Here is a 20,052-nt window from a genome sequence, read left to right on the forward strand (position 1 = left end):
TGCAATAGGCTGTAATATTTGGTGTAGGATTTGACCTGGTCACTTCAGTTCAGGTCAATTTATGTTTAGATTTGAAAGAAGTAATTAGCAGGGAGTAGCCATATGCAAAATTTTAACAGTAGAGTATTCCAGGGGATGTTTTCATAGTTTTCAAAATAGAAAAAAAAAAAAAAAAAAATCCTGGTAGAATTGAACAATCTCCTACGAATTCTAAAGAAGTTTAATTGTCAATAATAGTGCATTATTATTATTATTGAATCAGCAAAGCTAAATGGTGCAACTCCAATTGGTTCTAACATCACACACAGGTTAATTCTCTTCTGACTGATAAGCCCATGATTTGTTGGATACACCTGCTCCCTTTTTATATGCACAGAATTCATGTGAATGAATGCCAAAAGAAATGTGAAAAGCTTGATTTCATTGATGTCCAGCAAGGAGGAATCATCTATTTCACTTGATCTCAAAACCCATACTTGCTAATACCAGTACTCATTGCAGTAACGTGTATGGGAAACAAGAGAAACTTCCAGTCTCTTGTTTTTAACATATCCATCCATACACTAATACAACAACATGAACCTTTGTGTACGTCCAGCTGGTGTTTCTTATGGAGAAATCACTTGAACAAAGGAGATCATGGAGGTCACTGTAATATGAGTAGCACCAGGCAAAAATCCTAGATGGTTGTAAATGCTCTTTATGGGGATTCTCACAGAGATGCTCATTATTCCTTCTCCAGAAGAATTTCTGCCATTTCTTTCCTCAGGGTCACAGAGCCCTGCAGTGTGGGCCCCAACCCTGCTGTCATGCTTTGTGTGGGATAGTAAGTCTTCAAAAGTGGCACTAATTCTTTGAAGAAGTGACTGAAAAAGCCCCTAATCACAGCACTTGACAATATAACTGAATGCTTTAATACCAAATAGGATTTTAAAAAGTCACATGTCCTGACAAACATTATTGCTGATGTTTAAATGAGTGAGTTATATGGTTTATCTAACATGCATGATTAAAATATTTGATACTGCTCACATACACAGATCTTCAGAAAGCCATCATATGTAATGTTTCCTCTTCATTCTATACTAAAATATAATTTGTAATAATAAAGCTGTAAATCCTGAAAGATGAAACAGAAACATTACATTGAAATTTATTTGCTTTTAATTTAGCCATCACTTTAGTGCTAACAACACACAGGTGACTTTATTACAGGAGTGGAATGGTATCTCTAACTTATTCCTTAAATTACCTGTATTCCCATAGTTGTTATATAAAGAACAAATTCAAACAGTTACATAAAAGTGAATAAATTCTGGTTTTTGCAGGACTTGAGTTGCCTCTTTGAGCTATACTTGGAGCCTCTTCAAAATGAAACCTTCCTTACACAAGATGAGGTGAGGGAATTACTGAAAGATGTTCTTTCCATTCTTTCATCAATTAAGACCTTGTGGTTGTTGGTTTTTTTTTTTTTTTGATTGTTTGTTTTTGTTTGTTTTTCACTACTTAGAGCACTACAGAAATGAATATAACAATAGGATTTACACTTGTATGTGTCTTTCTTTCTGGTTCACACATCTATCACTTTTTAAAAATGGTAGTTTTACTTCTGATTTAACTGCTAAGAAATCTCTGCTTTTTTTATAATGACCTTTTAATAAAATGCATTTGAAAAATATTAATGAATATGTTACTGGTCTTTGCAACCTCTTCTGGTGTGTTATATCTTCTTAGTGGACTATTTTCTCAAGACCAAAGGTAGCTGTATGGAGTGCTGTATGTCATAGACTAATGTTTTTTCACAGATGGAGTCCTTGTTCGGCAGTCTGCCAGAAATGCTGGATTTTCAGAAGGTGTTTTTGGAGACCCTTGAGGATGGAATATCTTCTTCCTCAGATTTTAATACACTGGAGACACCGTCTCAGTTCCGGGTAAATATGTGGTTATTTAATAACTTAAAATTTCCCAGGAAACATTTGTGGACATCTGGCTTTAAAATTCTGTTTCACATGGTTGCTTTTATGTTTGAACCTATCAGTGGAAGATGAGTGCTATTTTCCATGGTCTTTCCTCTTTCCCATGGCAAAGGATGTAAGACAGACAATGCAGAGTAGACTTCAAGTATGCTATGAAGTAGCAGTGCTTACACAAAGTGTAACTTCTGTAGAAAGGTTATTGTTGCTACGCTGAATTCCGCCCTGCCTTGGACTCCCTGCTGTGCCCAGTTCACCTGCTGCAGACTGGGAGCTTTTCCTTTTAAATGCAGTATGAGCTTCTCATGTTGTGAGATCTAACAGAGTCATACTTGTAGATGAGTGTAGATTGTGCCTTCACTGTGTTGTCGTCTTCCCAGTGGCACCACTCAGTACTCGACAACTGAGGAAGAAGATTCCCCAGAGATGTTGGCACTGTCACAAAGCTAGGAGAGACTGCTGGCAGGTCTCCTTGACTCTTGTTTTTTGTGGAGCAAACACTGATCAAAAAGATGGGAGAAGGTTGCTCTCTTTCTCCTCCTCCTCCTTCACCTCCTCCTCCATCACTACTTGTCTTTCTTATCTTTGCTGTGAGAAGCATTTCTCTAAAAAGATCTCCCTCATGATTCAGTCCCTCCTACATCTTTCCATCCTCCTCTTCATCCTGAGAAAGCAGAGGTGCCCTGTAATTATCACCTGCCCAAAAGAAGGAAAACAGTTGGAAAGCAACCCTGTGTTTGTTTTACACTCTCTCTTCTGGTTTTGGCACTTTCATGCCCTGCTTCCAAGCCCTTGTGTGTTTTCCCAGCACAGCGTACCTGCCACATGTCTATAGTTTTTTGTTCCTGTGCTATCTCTAAGACAATGCCTACAGTGGTGGTGTTTGCTCAGGGAGAACTGAGAAAAACTGCAGGCCTTGCCTTTCTGAAGCCTACAGAAACAAAGAAGCATCATGGAACTACTATGAATAATGTATCCATGTAATATAATTATATATATTTATTTTATACACACACACGTATCTATATATGTGTATATATTTGTATATATATACTCTAGGATATATATAGAAAGACAGCAGATGCTCACACCATCGAGTCTCTGTGTTATGTGCCTGAATGTTTATTTTGGGTTCTGGTAATAAAGCAAATATTTTAATTATGTTGATTTCAGAAACTGCTGTTTTCCCTGGGAGGATCGTTTCTGTATTATGCTGACCACTTTAAACTGTACAGTGGCTTTTGTGCCAATCACATCAAAGTTCAGAAAGTTCTTGAGAGAGGTAATTCATTGTCTTCATTACTACAATTCATTTGCATGACTTTAAACCTCAGTGAAACAATGTAACAAACTCTGACCTGCAGCGAATATCGGTACAAAGGAAGGACTAATAGGATATCTTTCAATAGAAATAGCTGAGGTCTGCAGTTCTGCTACAGTACGGTATAGAACTGAAGGGATGAGATTTCTTTTGTGACAACTAAGCGATAGCCTGAATAGCAACAGAAACATCTGCCACAGGTTTGTGCTGTCTGCAGATTTAGTTCATACTCCAGAAAGCAGCAGCTATATTTGGTTTGCATATGCTTGCATGTTAAATGATGGATGTCAATCAAAGCTGCAATGAATGGCTGAGTAAGTGAGAAATTACTTCCTCTATTACTTCTTTGATGCAGAAGAGGCCTGCAGTGCAGAGGAACAATGTCACCTTTAGATGATTGCTCTCTTAGCCCTTCTGTACATTATTTAGTGCAGGAAATGACAATGAAATGAATAGTGTAAAGCATCTACTGAAAAAGGAGAGGTATTTGATGCTGGTTACAAGTTGCAATTCTGTGCTTTCACACTATGAGTTCCACGTTCAACTGACCAACCCGTCCATTTATATTTAGCCAAAACAGACAGTGCCTTTAAGGCCTTCCTGGATGCTCGCAATCCTACAAAGCAACACTCCTCTACGCTGGAGTCGTATCTCATAAAGCCTGTTCAGAGAGTGCTGAAATATCCACTGCTTTTGAAAGAGCTGGTGTCTCTGACAGACAACGAGAGTGAGGAGCACTATCATTTGACAGGTAACTTCTTGGATTCTTCTACAGGAATTAATGTGAGTTAAGTTTGGTTTCCAGCCTTTTCTAAAGATGCAGGTAGCCGTTCCACTAGATAGCACAGAACTTGTCGAAACTTAGAGAGAATTCCCTCTCTCTCATTAAAAACAGTAAGTAGCTTTATTGTGCTTTTAGCAAAAAATCCCAGTTGGCATGTCCAAGTCCCTTTGAGAAATAGATACAGTCAGAATTTGTCATGACAAACAGGACTGGGTCTTTCTCCTTAATCCTTATGACAGGAGCTTATTATGTTGTTTTTCCACTTGGAAATAACTTGTGGTTATTATTAGTTCTTGAAATGTGACAAATTTTAATAGTGTTACAGAAGGAAATTTTAGTTGTTTGAGGCTTGGCTGTGATTCTTGCTTGTGTGGAAGAGTTCTGTGTCAAAGCATCACACACAGAAATTCATGGCTGCCCTAATATATATATTAGATTCTTCTTCTAGGCTCAGATGCTAGGGACTTCACCCTGAGGAATTTCAGTTCATGTCTGTCAGCACCTTAGGGATCAAAGTCCAGAGATGAATTTCATGGATCGATTTTCATTTTAACAAAATAGATTCAGGCCAAATACACTGTAAGCAAAGTCATGAGAATGTTATCGACTTCAAAGGGAGCTTCTAATACTATATTTTGCCATTACAACCAGGTTGAGGATGACTTGCTTGTAGGTCAAGGGTGAATGCCAAACTGCTAAAAGACTACACCATTAAGAGCTGGAAGAACTAGGGTAATTAAGTGCCCTTATCCAACTCATTTGTGGATTAACAATAAAGTAATGCAATCTAGTGTAATTCTTTGTCCAGAAAACAAAATTTAAATAAAACCTGACTACCACCATTTTATTTCATGGATAACAACCAGTGATGAATTTGTGCAACCTAGCACTGTATTTATTTATGTATTTTGTGATGAGCGAAATTCAATTATTTTCCATTAAAGTTCATTAAATTATTAAATTATTTATTCTAGTATGGGTGTTTATGACTCTGGATAGCCTAGCAGCCCCATTTATACAAGATGCAAAACCTAACTGTGTTTCCTGTCATGCTGTTATGAACCACAAATTCATGAATATTCATCACTAGAACACTTACTGCTATTTGTTCAGGCACTTAAGAGATCAGATAGGCATTTTTCACTTTGATCAGGAAGCACATTTTCTGCAGCTGTTATGAGAAGCACTGATCTAAAGCTAGAATTCTGATCAACAAACTTTGGGAATGCTGCATGGTTTTGGCTGCCTCAAGTAGAATTCTACACAAAATGTCATGGTTAGAAAATACAATTGAATTACATAGCTGTCTATGAATTTTTTAAACCTTACAGAAGCGCTGAAGGCAATGGAAAAAGTAGCAAGTCACATCAATGAGATGCAGAAGATTTATGAAGATTATGGCACTGTATTTGATCAACTGGTTGCAGATCAAAGTGGAACAGAGAAGGAGGTAAGAGAAGGAACAACATATTTTATTCACTCCTGAACCACTATCCTTCTAGCTGTTGGGGGTCTTTATCTCTTCCTGAAGTAATTTTGGGAACTTATTTGTGCTGTGTGTCCTTCATTCTCCTTTAATATTTTGACTTCCATTTTGTATCTGCCTGTGAAGCTTCTTTTTGTCAGTAGGTTACAGTAAAAATTTTCAGACAGCCTTCTGGACTGACAAGAATTGCAAGCAGGCATAGACGTTAATTCTCACTAGGAAAAAATAAAGACATCTTCCTCTTCTCAAGTGCTGCAGAGATTATCCATGCCCAAAGGCATTCAGATTTTATGCTTCAGAGTTCTTAAGATTTTTTTTTTTTCACCCATATAAATGAAAGTGGCAATTCTAGGGATTTCACATTAATGTCTGTTATTCTCATTCTCTACACCTCTAGGGCTGACGCATCCATGGGTATCTGAGAGAGCAAAAGCATTAGCTGAGTGAACTGTGTGCACACATCTCACAGAACTGGGGCAGCAATGTCTCAACTTAGGCATTTACATCAATTATGAAGCAGACACAATCAGTAGAGGTAGAGATTGAATACGAAGGTGCCAACTCAGTTGTTTTATTTCCTTATATTTGAAGCCAAATCACCTCCACTGGCAATTTAGTTTCTCATCATTTATAGGAAACAAACTTGACAGCCTGAGATATACTGTAATCCACTAAAGAAAGAAGAGCCTTGGAGAGCAAGACCTGCATTAATTCTGCCATTGGCAGTATCATTAATACTAATTACTCTATAAGACATTTACCTCTACATCTTACCTCTGGCTATACATAGACAGATCATCAGGTCATCTTACTCTTATAAGCTATAGTAAGATATATTAGTAAGCTAATAGTAAGAACTTCTATCCAGCATCCATAACTTAGGTGCTATTACTTTTATGGTTATTATGTTTTACAAAGGCTGCTCTGAAAGTAATACCTCCTATTTTATTCTGTTGGCTCACAATGTCAGAAGCAGATGTTGGTGGTATGGCTTTACAGGCTGACCCTTCCCACCAGTATTTTGTTCCGTTTTGTTGCCATGTGACAGATGGCAGCAGAGGGGCAGTCTGACAAATGGCATCCAACACTGAAGCGCAGATGAAGCAAAGGTGTGTCACTGAATTCCTCTGAATGCGGAAAACATTGCACCCATTGACATTCATTGACGCTCACTGAACACTGATAGAGACAAACAGTGGATGTGAGCACATAAGGAGGTGGGTGGTGTGTTTCAGCAGTGGTGACAGCAATGTGAAAGATAAGCCACATTCCAGACAGCCATGCACACATGTCACACCACAAAATGAAGGGTGTATTTATTATCTCATTCATGTGAATCAGCTGACTGTTGAAAAAGTTCTTGGTAGTTGAGAATTTGCTCTAACAAATCTGTTACTGTGCTCTTTGTATCTGTTGTAGCTTTCATGGAAATAAATAGGATGTATTACTTTCAGAGCAACCTAGGGAGACTACTCACACTTTCCTGCCTTTGTACAGAGTTCCCGGTCTTGCTTACTGTGTACATTCAGTAAATACAGAAATTATATCATTAATGCTATCAATGTGTACTCATTTTAATATTTACTCCCACCTGTGTGTATCATGGCATTGATGTATACTGCTTATATTTTTGTCTGTTGTTAATTAATTATTGTTTAATTTAATCCAGGTGACTGAACTTTCCATGGGAGAACTTCTGATGCACTCCACAGTTTCCTGGCTAAATCCTTTCCCATCACTGGGCAAAGCAAGAAAAGACCTTGAACTTACAGTGTTTGGTGAGCATCTTCCTTCATGACTCTGCTCCTTCAGATCTAAGGATGAAGAAATTAAAATTTTCCACAAGATTAAAGCCACTATCTCCTTTTCCTGTAACCATGTGTTATTTAAGGTAGACTTGCATCTGAAAGCATATGCAGAACTGTTATGTTTCCTAATAGAAGAGAAAAATTTCCATTTAATTTGCTTGCTGCTACTGTCTGTTCTGTGAGCCAAACTCATCTACTCTGTGTGTCAAGTATGGAAATCAATGATTTTCAAGCAACAACATTCTCTTTAAAATAATATGATAAATAAGTCTTTCAAACAAGGCTGGTAGGAAAATGGTGATTTATTTCACTCCTGGGAATACAGGAAAACCTGTTTTACAATTGTTGCATCGAAATGTGTTGTCTGCCAGTCCTCGTTCAGACTATTTTAATCTGAAACATGTAAGTGGAAATCAGAGCACGGAACCAAGAGTTTTACTGAACAGTAAATAATAATAATAATAGTAATCATTTATTACCTTACTAATCAAAAGGTTCCACTGAAACATATTAGGCACTTGTCTATTTATTTAAAAAACATCTATTTAAAATGTCTTTGGACCCAGAGAACAACTCCAAGTTCATGAGAGACAAGTTTTCCTAAGTTTCCAAGTTTCTCTAAGCATGACAGATAAGGGGAGAGAGTGCTTCTAAACAGAAGAAGTGTGAACTGCTTCCACATGTTCACTTGGATGAGCTCTCAGTGATCCACACATGCCAGTCACTCAAGCCCAGTAAATGGGAGTTCCCAACAGGGTGTGTATAAATAAATGAAGGGACTCTGGCCTGATACGTAGCTTAGACTGCTCGTCTGCCACCTGGGAAACCTGGTTTTATTCCCACTTTAGTCTACTGCAGCTTGAAAAGTGCATTAAATATGTGAAACTGAAGGAAATTATGCCCAACTCTACAGTAAATATTGTGCTCACTATGTCTGCATCCTGGCTCCATGTAGGCATGACAGCCTACTGCATATCATTGCCCTTCTCTCTTCCACTGGAAGGAAATGTGGATGCATGAGTAAGGACAGAGCTATACCGCAGTCATCCAGTCTGGGATCCAGGACTGCTATCCCATAGTCCAGATGCACCTTCAATGTCCCTGGTTTTCTAACCTCTCCTTATTGATTTGAGATAACATGCCCCTGCCTCACTGGAGGCTGAGAGATTAGATACCATTAGTGAGCCACTCCAGTCAGATGCTGTGGAAGACAGAGAATTCCTTCGGATGTAGAAGTGAGATGAATGTTTGTTTCCAACTGAACAAAAGCTGGCCTGCAGGAAGACTTATCATCCTTTTCCACGGTTCTCTCTTTGTACTGGCATTTCACTCCACTTGAAGGCATCCATCCAAAAGAAAACCTGAGTCCTTACGTCTAAACTGCATCAGCTTTATATGTTTGTGTGAAGACTTGCAGGAGCCAGGCTGCCAGTAGTTTCATAATGCAAGTGCACAATGGCTTCATCTTAAAAAGTTCATCAGAAAATCTGAGAATAAATGTTGCTATTGCATGAACAAATGTGGGATGAAAAACTCAATGCTTTAATACAGAGTAGATGCTTCCCAATCACTTTGCTTATCTCATCTCATGACTTTTAATATTCAGCTTCTTCAGGATTATATTTTCACTGAATATTTTATCTGCAATTAAGAGTCGTCTTTTTTCTTTCTTTCTTCTTTTCTTTTTTAGTTTTTAAGAGGGCTGTAATACTGGTGTATAAAGAGAACTACAAACTGAAAAAGAAAATGGTAAGTCTGGTGTGAGTTGTGGTGGATGTTTATGAGCAGGATCCTGCTGTAGCGCAGAATGGATCATACTGGTGTTGAAGAGGAAGTGGCTGTGGTAAAATGCCACCTCCTCTCACTAGGCTGGAACTTTAGCTACTAGAGATAAAACAAGCGCTCAATATACAATAACAATAAGTTGTAGTTGTAGTTGGTTTTTTGTTTGTTTTTAGTGCTGTTTAGTAAGCTCCAGCATCTTCTCTATGTCAGCAATACGTTTGTTCTGTCAGGGATGAAACGCTGCCATATAGGAATCACTTCCTTCCAGATAGCTTTTGTGACAACCTACCTTAATACGGTGAGGATTGAAGACCTCTGTTTACAGACCCTTGATCACTTTGAAAGGATGAACAAATGTAACTTAAATGTAACTTTCTATGGCCCCGTTTACAAAACTGGAATACTAAAGCAGCAAGCTGTATATCCTGAGCATCAGTGGCAATGTACTGCAACCTGCAAATCATAAGAGATCAAAGGGCATTAGGAGTAGTAGCAGCAGTAGTGACATGATTACTTTGTTTTCTGCTAATGTACAGTCCCTAGACTATTTCTTCATGGAAATTTTGTTCCCAAATATATATATGTATTATATATATTATATATATATTACTTTTATCCATTAAAAACAAGTGCTTTTAAAAACTGAAGCAACTACAAATTCCAAGGCTGTGTCTATGACCATTCCAGCTACATTTAAAATCACACATTAGGGGGTTGAAGGAAAAAGTCTAATGAACTACAGTTTCTCTTCAGTTATGGATCTGAAATTAAAGCAAAAAAGAACCACTTCTTAGAAATATCTTCTTGCTTTTATTTTTGCAGCCTACTAATGCTCGTGCTGCCCATAATTATGGTGACTTGGATCCATTTAAGTTTCGCTGGCTGATTCCTCTATCCGCTCTTCAAGTTCGGCTTGGGAACTCAGCAGGTAATTTCCTCGTACTGAAAACTCTGGTATGAATAGTTTTCTGGGATTCTCCAGTACTGCTTCTTCTGTATATAATTCTGGAGCTGCTGGAAACAGACAGGTATGGAGAAAGTAGTATCTAGTGTTGTCCGACCTCAGAGGACGCAGACCTGATTCATAAACAGACTTTCTCAGTTCCATATCTGGCTTCATCCCTCTTCTTCCCTGAGTTCAAGAAGATGCAGGGTGATATGAAGATATGACAGAATGAAAATTCCCTGTAAAAAGATACCATGAACAGGATGGGAATTTACCATGGCTCACATCCTGGTTATGCCCTTTCTGTGTGCGGAGTCTTGCATTTTTCCAGGTGTGGGAAGCTGACTGTAACTGGTGTAGCAGAGGGCCACCTTTTTGTTTTCTCTGAGTTGATTTTTATGATTCTATCCAGTTCTGAACCTTGTGTAGTGTCACGAGGTGTCTTAGAGGAAATGGGGGGAGGTCTTCTAAGGCTGGAAGGCATTAAGAAGCGTAAGAACAGGGGAAAGCAACTCTCCAAGAGAGAAGGTAGAGTTTTCAAAGGTAGGCCTGCAAGGCTGATAGAACTAGAGAGTTCAGGGAACTTTCTTTTGGGTTCTACCTCAGATGAGATTTTCTGTGGATCTACCACACCCTATGTTAACACTGCTTTCAAGAGAAGAGGAGCTCTCCATGGGTCTTTCCAATGCTGAAGGTTCTGTGAAGTATATACAAAAATAACACCACCTTCTATGCACAGGAACGGAGAACAGCTGTATCTGGGAACTGATTCACACAAAGTCAGAACTGGAAGGCAGGCCAGAAACCATTTTTCAATTGTGCAGCAGGTAAGCTTTCTATGGAAGTTGGATGAATTACATTAATGAAATTTTAAAAAGTAGAAGACCCCTCCACCCTGTGACCTTTATATCAGCACTTCTAAAGCTGTTATCAGTCTTTAAATCCAGGCAGTATGTGACTATTTACCTGCATAAGATATAACAGATAGAACAGTTTGAAACTGCCCTGAACTTGATGCAGTGATCCAGTGAAAATCTGCACAGGTGTAGTATCATAAATTCGAGTATGATAGGGGCAGACTAATTTTACCAGACTCTTGGTTGGTTAGCAGAAATTGCCTAACCCTAATCTGGTAACACCACTCAAAGGGTAATCCTTTGGTACCTGATCTTTCGGGCTGTTTTAAAGGAAGTAACTAAGAACTCAAAATACAGAAGAGTCTGACATGCCTAACAACACAGAACAACGTTAACTGCCAAACTAGTACTAAGGAAAGTGACTGAAAAAAATCACCGTGCTAAACACATCAACAGAAAGGAGGAGGTTGAATGTGATTTCAGCTGTCTTTCTTTAGATGTGAAAATGAGATTATCTGTTGTCTTAAACTTCCAGTGACTGCGAGAACAAGACTAACATCGTGAAGGTGATCCGTTCTATCTTGCGGGAGAATTTCAGACGTCACATAAAATGCGAGCTGCCTCTGGAGAAAACCTGTAAAGATCGCCTCATCCCACTCAAGAACCGCGTGCCTGCGACAGCTAAACTGGGTAAGAAACAGGTTCTCGAAGTGAAAAATGGAGGCTGGAATCCAGAGCTGGCAGATTATTTGCAGTTGTTGAAGTGGCTGTACAGTGTTGTGTGCCAGACCCACAAATTCCATTTTCTTTTTCAGGCTGAGTAGTTGCAGCAGTTTCTTCACAACTCAGTGTATGACAAAGGCTAGAGGAGATAAGCAAGCTCTCACTGTACAGTTCCCACTGTATTCTCATGTTTGATTTGTCATTAGCTGTCTTAAGTAGACTTTAGTAAGGCCCCGTTTTGTTGGTTAGAAACAAACTCCCTTTGGCCTGCGGAATACTGTGTTCTTTCCTCAGAGTTATCTCTAGTGTCTCAGCCCTGCTAATAGTCAAAGCTAAAATAACAAAAGAGGGCTCTTGTTTCTCTCCATGTTCTTAATCTGGATCCCAGCACATACTGTAATGAATTAAGCACAGGCTTCAGGCTTTTTATCTACTAGTTTGCTACTAGTATTTCTAGTTCTCTATGTGTTCAGTTGACTAAAATCCTCATTATGTGGCAGGATCAGGGACAGTTCAACTCATGCCTCCAACCTGGCCTCTAGTGCTTGAGGTATATATGCCTGCACATAAAGGCAAGCATATAACTCTGGAGGAGGTAAGAGAAAAATGTGATGCTTAATTACACTGTTGGCATGAGAATGCTGACACTCCTGACCTTGAATGAGACTGTGTACGCTGTGACTGGAAGTGGGCTACTGAGACAGGCAGTATAACCAGATGTTTGGATGAGAAGATAAAACGCCTTCTTCTTCTTCTGCACAGCTTCCACCAGGTCCTTGAAGGTACTGAAGAATTCACCCAGCAGTGAGTGGAACGGTGACCAAGGGAAAGGCACCTTCCAGGACTCCGATGAGTGCAGCCTGAGCAGCAGCACCCAGAGCAGCAGCTGCAACACCACAGAGAGCATACAGGAGCCAAAAACTTCATCTCCTGATCAGCATGTACAGAGCTGTGCTTCCGATTTTTCTAATGCTCTTGTCAAAGAATCTGATATTCTCAGTGATGATGACGATGATGACTATCAGAACCTAAAGAAGAGCAGCCCTACTAAAGACATTGAAATTCAGTTCCAACGGCTGAAGATTTCAGAGGAACCCAATACTGACTCTGAACGAGATCAAGCTGCAGAAAAGGAGGAAGGAGATGGTTTGAAGCTGAGAGAACATCCAAAGCTGATACGTGGCCATTTCTGCCCAGTGAAGCGAAAAGTAAACAGCACAAAGCGTAACAGGGGAACTTTAATGGCAATGCAGGAACGTCACCAGTCCCTTGACAGCCACTCTGATGCTGCAAACTTGGACCTGAACTCTATTTTGGAGAGAGAATTTAGCGTCCAGAGCTTAACATCTGTAGTTAATGAGGACTGTTTTTATGAAGCTGTGGAGAGGCATGGGAAATCCTAGCTTTCTGAGCAGCACTCTGTACAAAATGTTCATTTGAAGTCCACATAAAATTCAACAAACTTATTTTGCTTTAAAATCAGTAAATTCATGGAAGCCACAGCAAAACTAGTATCTAATTTTCAGCACTAGTACATTTTTTCCACAAATACAGCTGTAAAGGATTTTTAAGTTATTTTAATTTATTGTGGATCAAAAATAGATTAAGTTTGCCAAGGTCTGTAAATTAGTTCATCCCTTTCAAACACTTATTGGGATTATGTAGTATTCTTCTTGGGGAGGGGAAGGGTGGCCTTGTTAGTACTTTTAAGTTAAGTTACGTGGAAGAGGTGCTAGTGAGTGGCAGAAGTAAATGCAGTGGAAAGTAGTATAACAAAATGAATTTTTCAATACCATGGGCATTTATTTTCTTTGGTTTTCATTTTTGCTTTATTTAAAGCAGAATTAAGTTATTTGAATGTGCTTTAGTGCACAACAGTGCAGAAATTTCATTTTTGTATGTTTCAAGATGCTGTTTATACTTTATATATATATATATGTGTAAATATAAAATCAAAGCTTGGCCTGTAATCTTTTATTTGACTGTATTTTTTATTTTCTCTACCAGCCTGTACAGTAAAAGACAAATAAGTATTGTACTTAGCTATGTTTTCTACTTTTTATCATGCTGCTGTTCTCTTAAACTCCCAAGTTCTTTGCTTTTGTATATATGAGAAAGAGTATTAGCAGACCTTGAGGCAATCTGTGCACTTTATCCTCCCATAAGCCAGTCACTTGAGTATATTTATACGAGGCTTTTGATTTTTAAATTACTCTGCACAGAGGATTTTCCCAGATAAAAAGGGCGTAAGACCTCAGACAACATCTTACACGCTGCAAGTATGAAAAGAGCTTTTATGTTGCAATAATGCACTCATATTCATACAAAATGTATTATTTCAATTTAATTACGTATCTCACAACATACCTTGTTCTGGGTGTGTGTTCTGTCCTTGGAAACGAGAAGAACCAGTAGGCGCATTGTAAGTGGACTGTCCTAAACTTTTGTCTACAGCTGAACGGAACAAATAAAATAGGAAAGCCCCCTTCACCACTTTTTCAAAAGTTATTTCTTCTGTACCTGAACAGATGTAAGAATACATAAATCAGCACCTCTAGATCAAGAAGTTAAATCCCAGTTCAGTCCGCTGCAGTTACAGATGATTTTCCTCTACAGTCTTTTCTAGCTGGTCTGTACTTTCAGGGGAACGCTTCCTCTTCTTCTGCCTTAGCTCTTCTCTATAATTGTATGCAAAAAGGTTCGGGTCTTCATCACACATTTTCCTGTATGTATTGCACAGATTTCTGAAGTGCGACATAGTGAGCTGAACAGGACGCAGAGTTGGATCAACATCTGCTGCCATCATCAACTGCTCTGTTTTTTTCAAACGTTCTCTTTCAGGAAACAAGATCCTAAAGGCAGGGCAAAGAGAAGACAGAAAAGTGCAGACAATTCAGTTTCCAGAAAGAGACACGAGGCTCTCTTCAGCTTTTACATAATCTTAAGACAATTCATTGTCTAAGCAAATAGAAACATAGAAGGGCCACTTTTCCGCAAATGCAGCATTTAGCAACATGGAAGATTATATTTGTACATCAAACACATACATGTATGCTCATGATTAATAACATTAAAAAAGAGCTTTGGGTATGGATACTGTCACAGAGCCTTTTTGGAATTAGCCTAATATTTAAAGAGCAATAATAGAGTCAACTTTATGCAAAGCACATCAGGTCCAAACTACATAACTTTTTTCAGGCTGTTTCATTTCAATAGGACAGGTATCATTATAACTTCTCATTAATACTGTAATTCCAATGCCAGAAAAAAAAAAAGCCAAGGAGGAAGAAATGAATATTTAATTATTGTTCACATTTTAATATGGGAAATTGTGCCTGAAGTTCTAGATGTCATTTTCTCCTCTATCACTGTTTATAAATAGTCATATCAACCCCTGTACTCTGTGACCTACATTGGCCTCTCTCTCACAACTTCTCAAATCTTCATTCAAGTGATTTTTAATGTCCCTCAAAAATGCACTGCACAAAGCTCAAGCTACTGAAAGCACTGGACACATGGTTGATAAGCATGCCTCTATCTTCCGATTATCTGTTGTTGTCATACATACATCAAACTTTAAAATGCTGCACAGGTTGTCTTTGACAAGCTAGGCAAAAAGCTTTGTGCAACTGAAAGTTGGCTCTTGGTGGACAGACAGAACACAAAGCTAAGAAGGGGGTCTGAAAGGACAAGAGAAGATGGGATCTCTGGGAGCAACCTGCTTTAAGGTGCAGTGCGCCTCAAGGCCTTGATTAAAGAAATCTCCATTATTTTCAGACGTTCCTCAAGCCAAAAGTCAACCTTTTATACAAAAACTATGAAAGGTCCAGACATGAGTGGTAACTTAAGCTACGCTTTATTCTTCCTGCATGTAACAGTTTAATCTTACACGCCACATCTCTCTCAGGTCCCAGAAGTTAAACACAAATGTCCACTCATTCTATTACCTTGCTTCCATACAGTATCTTGTAAGTAATGTAACAGCCCCATTATGCACCACAAGTTGCTCATTTTTTTCAGGTCAGCTAAAGAATAAGAGGATTGTGTTTCTTGGCTGCGTGCAAGGGCTAAAGTCCAATAATCTGTTAGGGAATATGTGATGCTCAAAAGTTCAGACTCGCTCTCCTTGCCACAAAAGAATGTACAGCAGTTATTAGCTATTTCACATTACACAATTTTTTAAAAAAACTTTGGCAAAAATATTCTATGTGACATATACATGCTGATTGCATGTGCCTCTTGATTATATTGTCAGCTGAAGCCACTCTTCCATGAAGACGGTAAATCAAATACAAACCTAGCTGGCTTGGATACCTCGATGTCTCACCGATTTCAAATGCATACTCAAACTTTATTGCAGGCATATTAGCATTCAGTTTTGAATCCCAAACATCAAAATCACTCACTGCCTCAAGAACAAACAAAACACTTCTCCATCTAGAAAATGAAGGCAAAATTCTATGTATGTTCACCTTCAAAATAACAACATATAATCCTTGCAGTTTAGCAAGGTGACATCCATCCTAAACTGCTTCAAAACCATGCCCAGCAAACTTCAGCTAGCTAAAACTACAGCTCTACGCCTCAAATTCCCTAACAAGAGCTCTGTCACATATTTCTACAATGCCCAGCACAGGGCTTTTCCCATTCCAAGTCAGACATGTATCTATGCTCAAGTTTTAACAGGATCCCTGGAGAACAGACTGAAGTTTTCCTGCACCAGTTAAAGAAGCTAGTAAATTCTCTCAGTGAGACACAGGGCTTTTTAAAGAGGCAATAACAACTCCATGTAAGGGCACAGAAGCACAGAAGTAAGAATTTGACCTTTTGACACTATCCCTCCAAATAAGTAAAATTTCCCACAGATCGAATTCTCCCTCCATGGACTGCAATCGTCAGTTAAGAATTCTGAGACTTTCATTTTTTTTTTAAACTCAACAAATGCTATTGATTTTCAGTTGCTTTTGCTGTTGTTGTTATTTTGTTCAATTATTGGAGAGATCACCAATTTATCCCAGTAATTTTAACAGCTTCAATTACACTAACAAAAATTCACAGTAATTATTATTTAACAAAAACAGAGAGGCATTCAGCTCACAATTTTGTCTCTGTTCAGAAACTGGAAGATCTGATGAACACTGAATAGCATATTTAAATAGAGTGAATAAAGACAAATAATGGAGGATTTTTTCCTTCAAGTTCCTTACTCAACTCCGCGGCAGCAGTATTTTCTTCTAAATTGAAAAACACTTTGAACCACTTTTTCTACTAGCTCAAACGGCTGCTGTATCTTTGGTTGCACCAATGGAGTGAAATGCACTACCGCCACATCCACCTGCAAGGAAAAACAAAACATCAAGATATCTGAGCAGATGCATTCCTCTGAGACATGGTACTTCTTTAGAGTTTACAGGTTAGGCGTCAAGAAACAGGGAGAACACAGGAAAACACTGTGACAGGTAACAGCTGTGTGATAAACCACTGCCACAGTACTTGATTTGGCTTAACTTTCAAAGCCCTGGAGTATTCTAGTCTTTCTTGGCTATCTACATATTTCTAATTAGCTCACACGCCATTAGTACTTAGTGCTTTTTTCCCCATGGCACTTTCTTCATCCAGCACAACTTCCATGTCATCCGTAAAGTAATTAGCACTTCTTTCTTCAGATCCTTCCACAAGACAATTCTGACATGATACACAAATTAGACAATATTCAAGAAACAGGCTGAAGGGCAGCTGGAGAAAATTGGTACTATAATTAGAAATCAAAGCTATTCCCTATATATTTTCTGTTGCTCTAGGGCTTTGGCAAAATGAGAGCCAAGGAGTTACTTTCCAGTATATTAAGATTTTAAAACTCATATCTATTCAAAGGAATTGCAGATCAAAATAAGTCTGCATTCAATTTAAGTGACAGTTGAACTCTGTGTTCAGAGTCAATTATGAACTCATACTCTGTGTACCATCACCATTAATCCAAAATCACATTTGAATGTTTCTACACAGATCTCTTTGACATTTGTTATTTTCTCTTGTAGTTCCTATATCAGCTTGATTCACAGACCTGCCACTTCCCTTGTGTCTGAAAACAGATTGAAGCAACATCCTGCCTTCAGTATACACAGATGTACATATAAAAAACACAATATGTCATGCAGTTATAGTTACATCATATAGAAACATCCTGAAAAATATATATATATATATTTTTTGCTTTCCACTTTTTCTGTAAGCTAGACTTTTTTGCAAGACTAAGACAGTAAAATTGCTCTAATGACTAAAATATAAAAATGCTTAAAAAAATGTCACAAGAGCTTATTCAGAAGTGAGATGACAAATAAAAACCTGACATACAGAATCTGTGGAGAAATGCAAATTTCTCAAAAATAGTTTCTGAATTTCTCATGGGCTTCTACACTTGCCACAGCCCCCTACTTGTAAGGAAGAGCACAAGCACACAATGAAAACTTGTGCTCACACTGAATGTCGGAACACTTCAGCTTTTTGAACAGGGTAAACACATCCCTTGCATGACCAACCACCTCCATGCACAGAAATACCAAAGACTTATTTACATGCACGTATGCTTATCTACGTTTTTGTCAAGAAATATAACAATACATTTCATCCCTGACATGCAGTGATTCTATGATTTGCCTCACAAAACTTGGGACAAGAAAACCACTGGAGACCATCTGGGACCCCCTCCTTCCCTCAATCTTGCAGAACCCAATGTCAGTGAGGTATGAAGATGCCTTTGCTTTTGAGAGCAGGAGCTGCATCTTTGACCACAAAATTCTGAAGGATAAGAAAAAAGAACACAGTGTAAAATTTAAGGGAAAAAAAAAAAAAACCAGCTCAACTTGCAGTCTCGAGGCTGGAAGGCAATAATTTCTGCTTCTGAAAGAAAACAGCACTCCTCAGCATCTGTTCCATTACAGACACTGATTTCTTTGGACCCCAGAAAAGCTGCCTGGTTACTATAGCGACAGATACAGGGAAAGCTTTTCAATTCTAATTGGCCACTCCTTAAAAATTATCCAAGCTATTTGTTACTAACCTTTTAAATGTACATAAAACAGAGAGTAGAATTAAGAAAACCAATACAGAGTACACAAGAACACTTAGAACACAAAAGTTAATCTGAGGATAATTTTATTTCTAACACTTCCTTTTTTTTGCCCCACCACTTCAAAATAATACTCAATTCTAAAAAATAATGAATATGAAAATTATCCTACCGATATATCCTGAACTGTCAATAGTATAACAATTATTCTCCCCTTCCTGTTTTAGCATCTGAGTACAAAGAAGGTTTACGTTCTAGTGAGGCAGGAGGAACACGTGACAAAGTACAACATAATTCAGTCTGTTGCCTTGTTGATGAAATCAATGCTCTAAATCAGAATGAACCTAAATGAGACAATTTTTGCTAACTTTTAGCAACAGAAGTCTCACGATAGGTAACACATGTATCCTGCAATAAGCGTGTATTAAAAGCAAACCCACGTACCTTTTTCCAAGCTGTAATTTTCTCCTACAGGGAGCTGAAACCTAAGCAGAACATATTACACTTCATTAAAGCGGACTGTCTGAGTTCCTAATAAGATAGTTCTAAGGCAGCTCCTCCATCAACCAAGCCTCAGTTCAGCCCCAGCACTGTGTCTGTATGCTACAGGCAAGCATTCAGTCTCACACCAGGTATGCTGATCTCACAGCCCCATATTCTGATGTGAAGGTTTCACTTTGGTTTCCCCTTCAGTAGAAAATAACTGTAGCACTGCACTAAGAGTAATAATATACAACTTCTTATTATCATACTGGAAAAGATGAGTTTCATTCCCAAGGATAGTACTCAGTTCTTTAACACAGATCTCCTCACAAGGAGCACTGCTCCAGAATGAAGAGGCACTGGATTACTCATAATCTGACTACTTTACTCGCCATGTTTTTTTGGTGGAACAAAGAGCCACCAAGATGAGGCTTTTTAAAGCAACACAGTGAACTTTCCTCTAAAACCTCATTTCAGGTTGATGAATTCAGAGACAGTTACTGCACGTGTGACGTGAGCAGTGTTCCTCCCCTTGCCTGTCACGTCCTATGCATTAAAGCTTCATTTATTTGCTATTTTATCATCCAATCAGTAGCACTATAAAGGTCCCTTTACAATTTTTCGAAGTTAAACCTCATCTTGACTACTCTCATGATTTTTGTGAGCAAAAAATTTTACATCTTCACATTTTTTCCAGACTCTTTAGGCTACACAGCACAAGCATTTGCTCAGACTTGCGGTACAATTCCACTGACCACTTAGTTCTATCTATCTACTCGTACCTAATCTTCTAGCCAACCACTTCTCCCTGATGAGA

At 38.5% G+C, this 20,052-nt stretch overlaps 2 protein-coding genes across 14 annotated transcripts in view; one reads left to right on the forward strand and one right to left on the reverse strand.

Moving 5' to 3' along the window:
• TIAM2 (TIAM Rac1 associated GEF 2) overlaps positions 1-13,721 on the forward strand; it is a 167,887-nt gene extending 154,166 nt beyond the window's left edge. For all 6 annotated transcript variants that reach the window (XM_019612929.2, XM_031552469.1, XM_019612928.2 and 3 more), the window contains 11 exons: positions 1,329-1,397; positions 1,806-1,931; positions 3,147-3,255; positions 3,866-4,045; positions 5,410-5,528; positions 7,234-7,342; positions 9,063-9,121; positions 9,980-10,085; positions 10,843-10,930; positions 11,496-11,650; positions 12,446-13,721. In XM_019612929.2, the coding sequence (XP_019468474.1) occupies positions 1,329-1,397; positions 1,806-1,931; positions 3,147-3,255; positions 3,866-4,045; positions 5,410-5,528; positions 7,234-7,342; positions 9,063-9,121; positions 9,980-10,085; positions 10,843-10,930; positions 11,496-11,650; positions 12,446-13,086 (1,761 nt within the window). In that variant the 3' untranslated portion in view covers positions 13,087-13,721. The remainder of the gene's footprint in view (positions 1-1,328; positions 1,398-1,805; positions 1,932-3,146; positions 3,256-3,865; positions 4,046-5,409; positions 5,529-7,233; positions 7,343-9,062; positions 9,122-9,979; positions 10,086-10,842; positions 10,931-11,495; positions 11,651-12,445) is intronic.
• Positions 7,657-20,052, reverse strand: part of TFB1M (transcription factor B1, mitochondrial) — a 32,237-nt gene continuing 19,841 nt past the window's right edge. For 5 of the 8 annotated variants that reach the window (XM_010707228.2, XM_010707227.3, XM_019612935.1 and 2 more), the window contains 3 exons: positions 16,891-17,018; positions 14,051-14,535; positions 7,657-9,610 (listed from right to left, as the gene is read on the reverse strand). In XM_010707228.2, the coding sequence (XP_010705530.1) occupies positions 14,277-14,535; positions 16,891-17,018 (387 nt within the window). In that variant the 3' untranslated portion in view covers positions 7,657-9,610; positions 14,051-14,276. Of the gene's footprint in view, positions 9,611-12,359; positions 14,536-16,890; positions 17,019-20,052 lie in introns of those variants that run through there. The other 3 variants (XM_019612932.2, XM_003204135.4, XM_031552471.1) reach the window with 3 other exon arrangements.

The sequence above is a fragment of the Meleagris gallopavo genome, chromosome 2, assembly GCF_000146605.3.
Source record: "Meleagris gallopavo isolate NT-WF06-2002-E0010 breed Aviagen turkey brand Nicholas breeding stock chromosome 2, Turkey_5.1, whole genome shotgun sequence".
Classification (NCBI taxonomy): domain Eukaryota; kingdom Metazoa; phylum Chordata; class Aves; order Galliformes; family Phasianidae; genus Meleagris; species Meleagris gallopavo.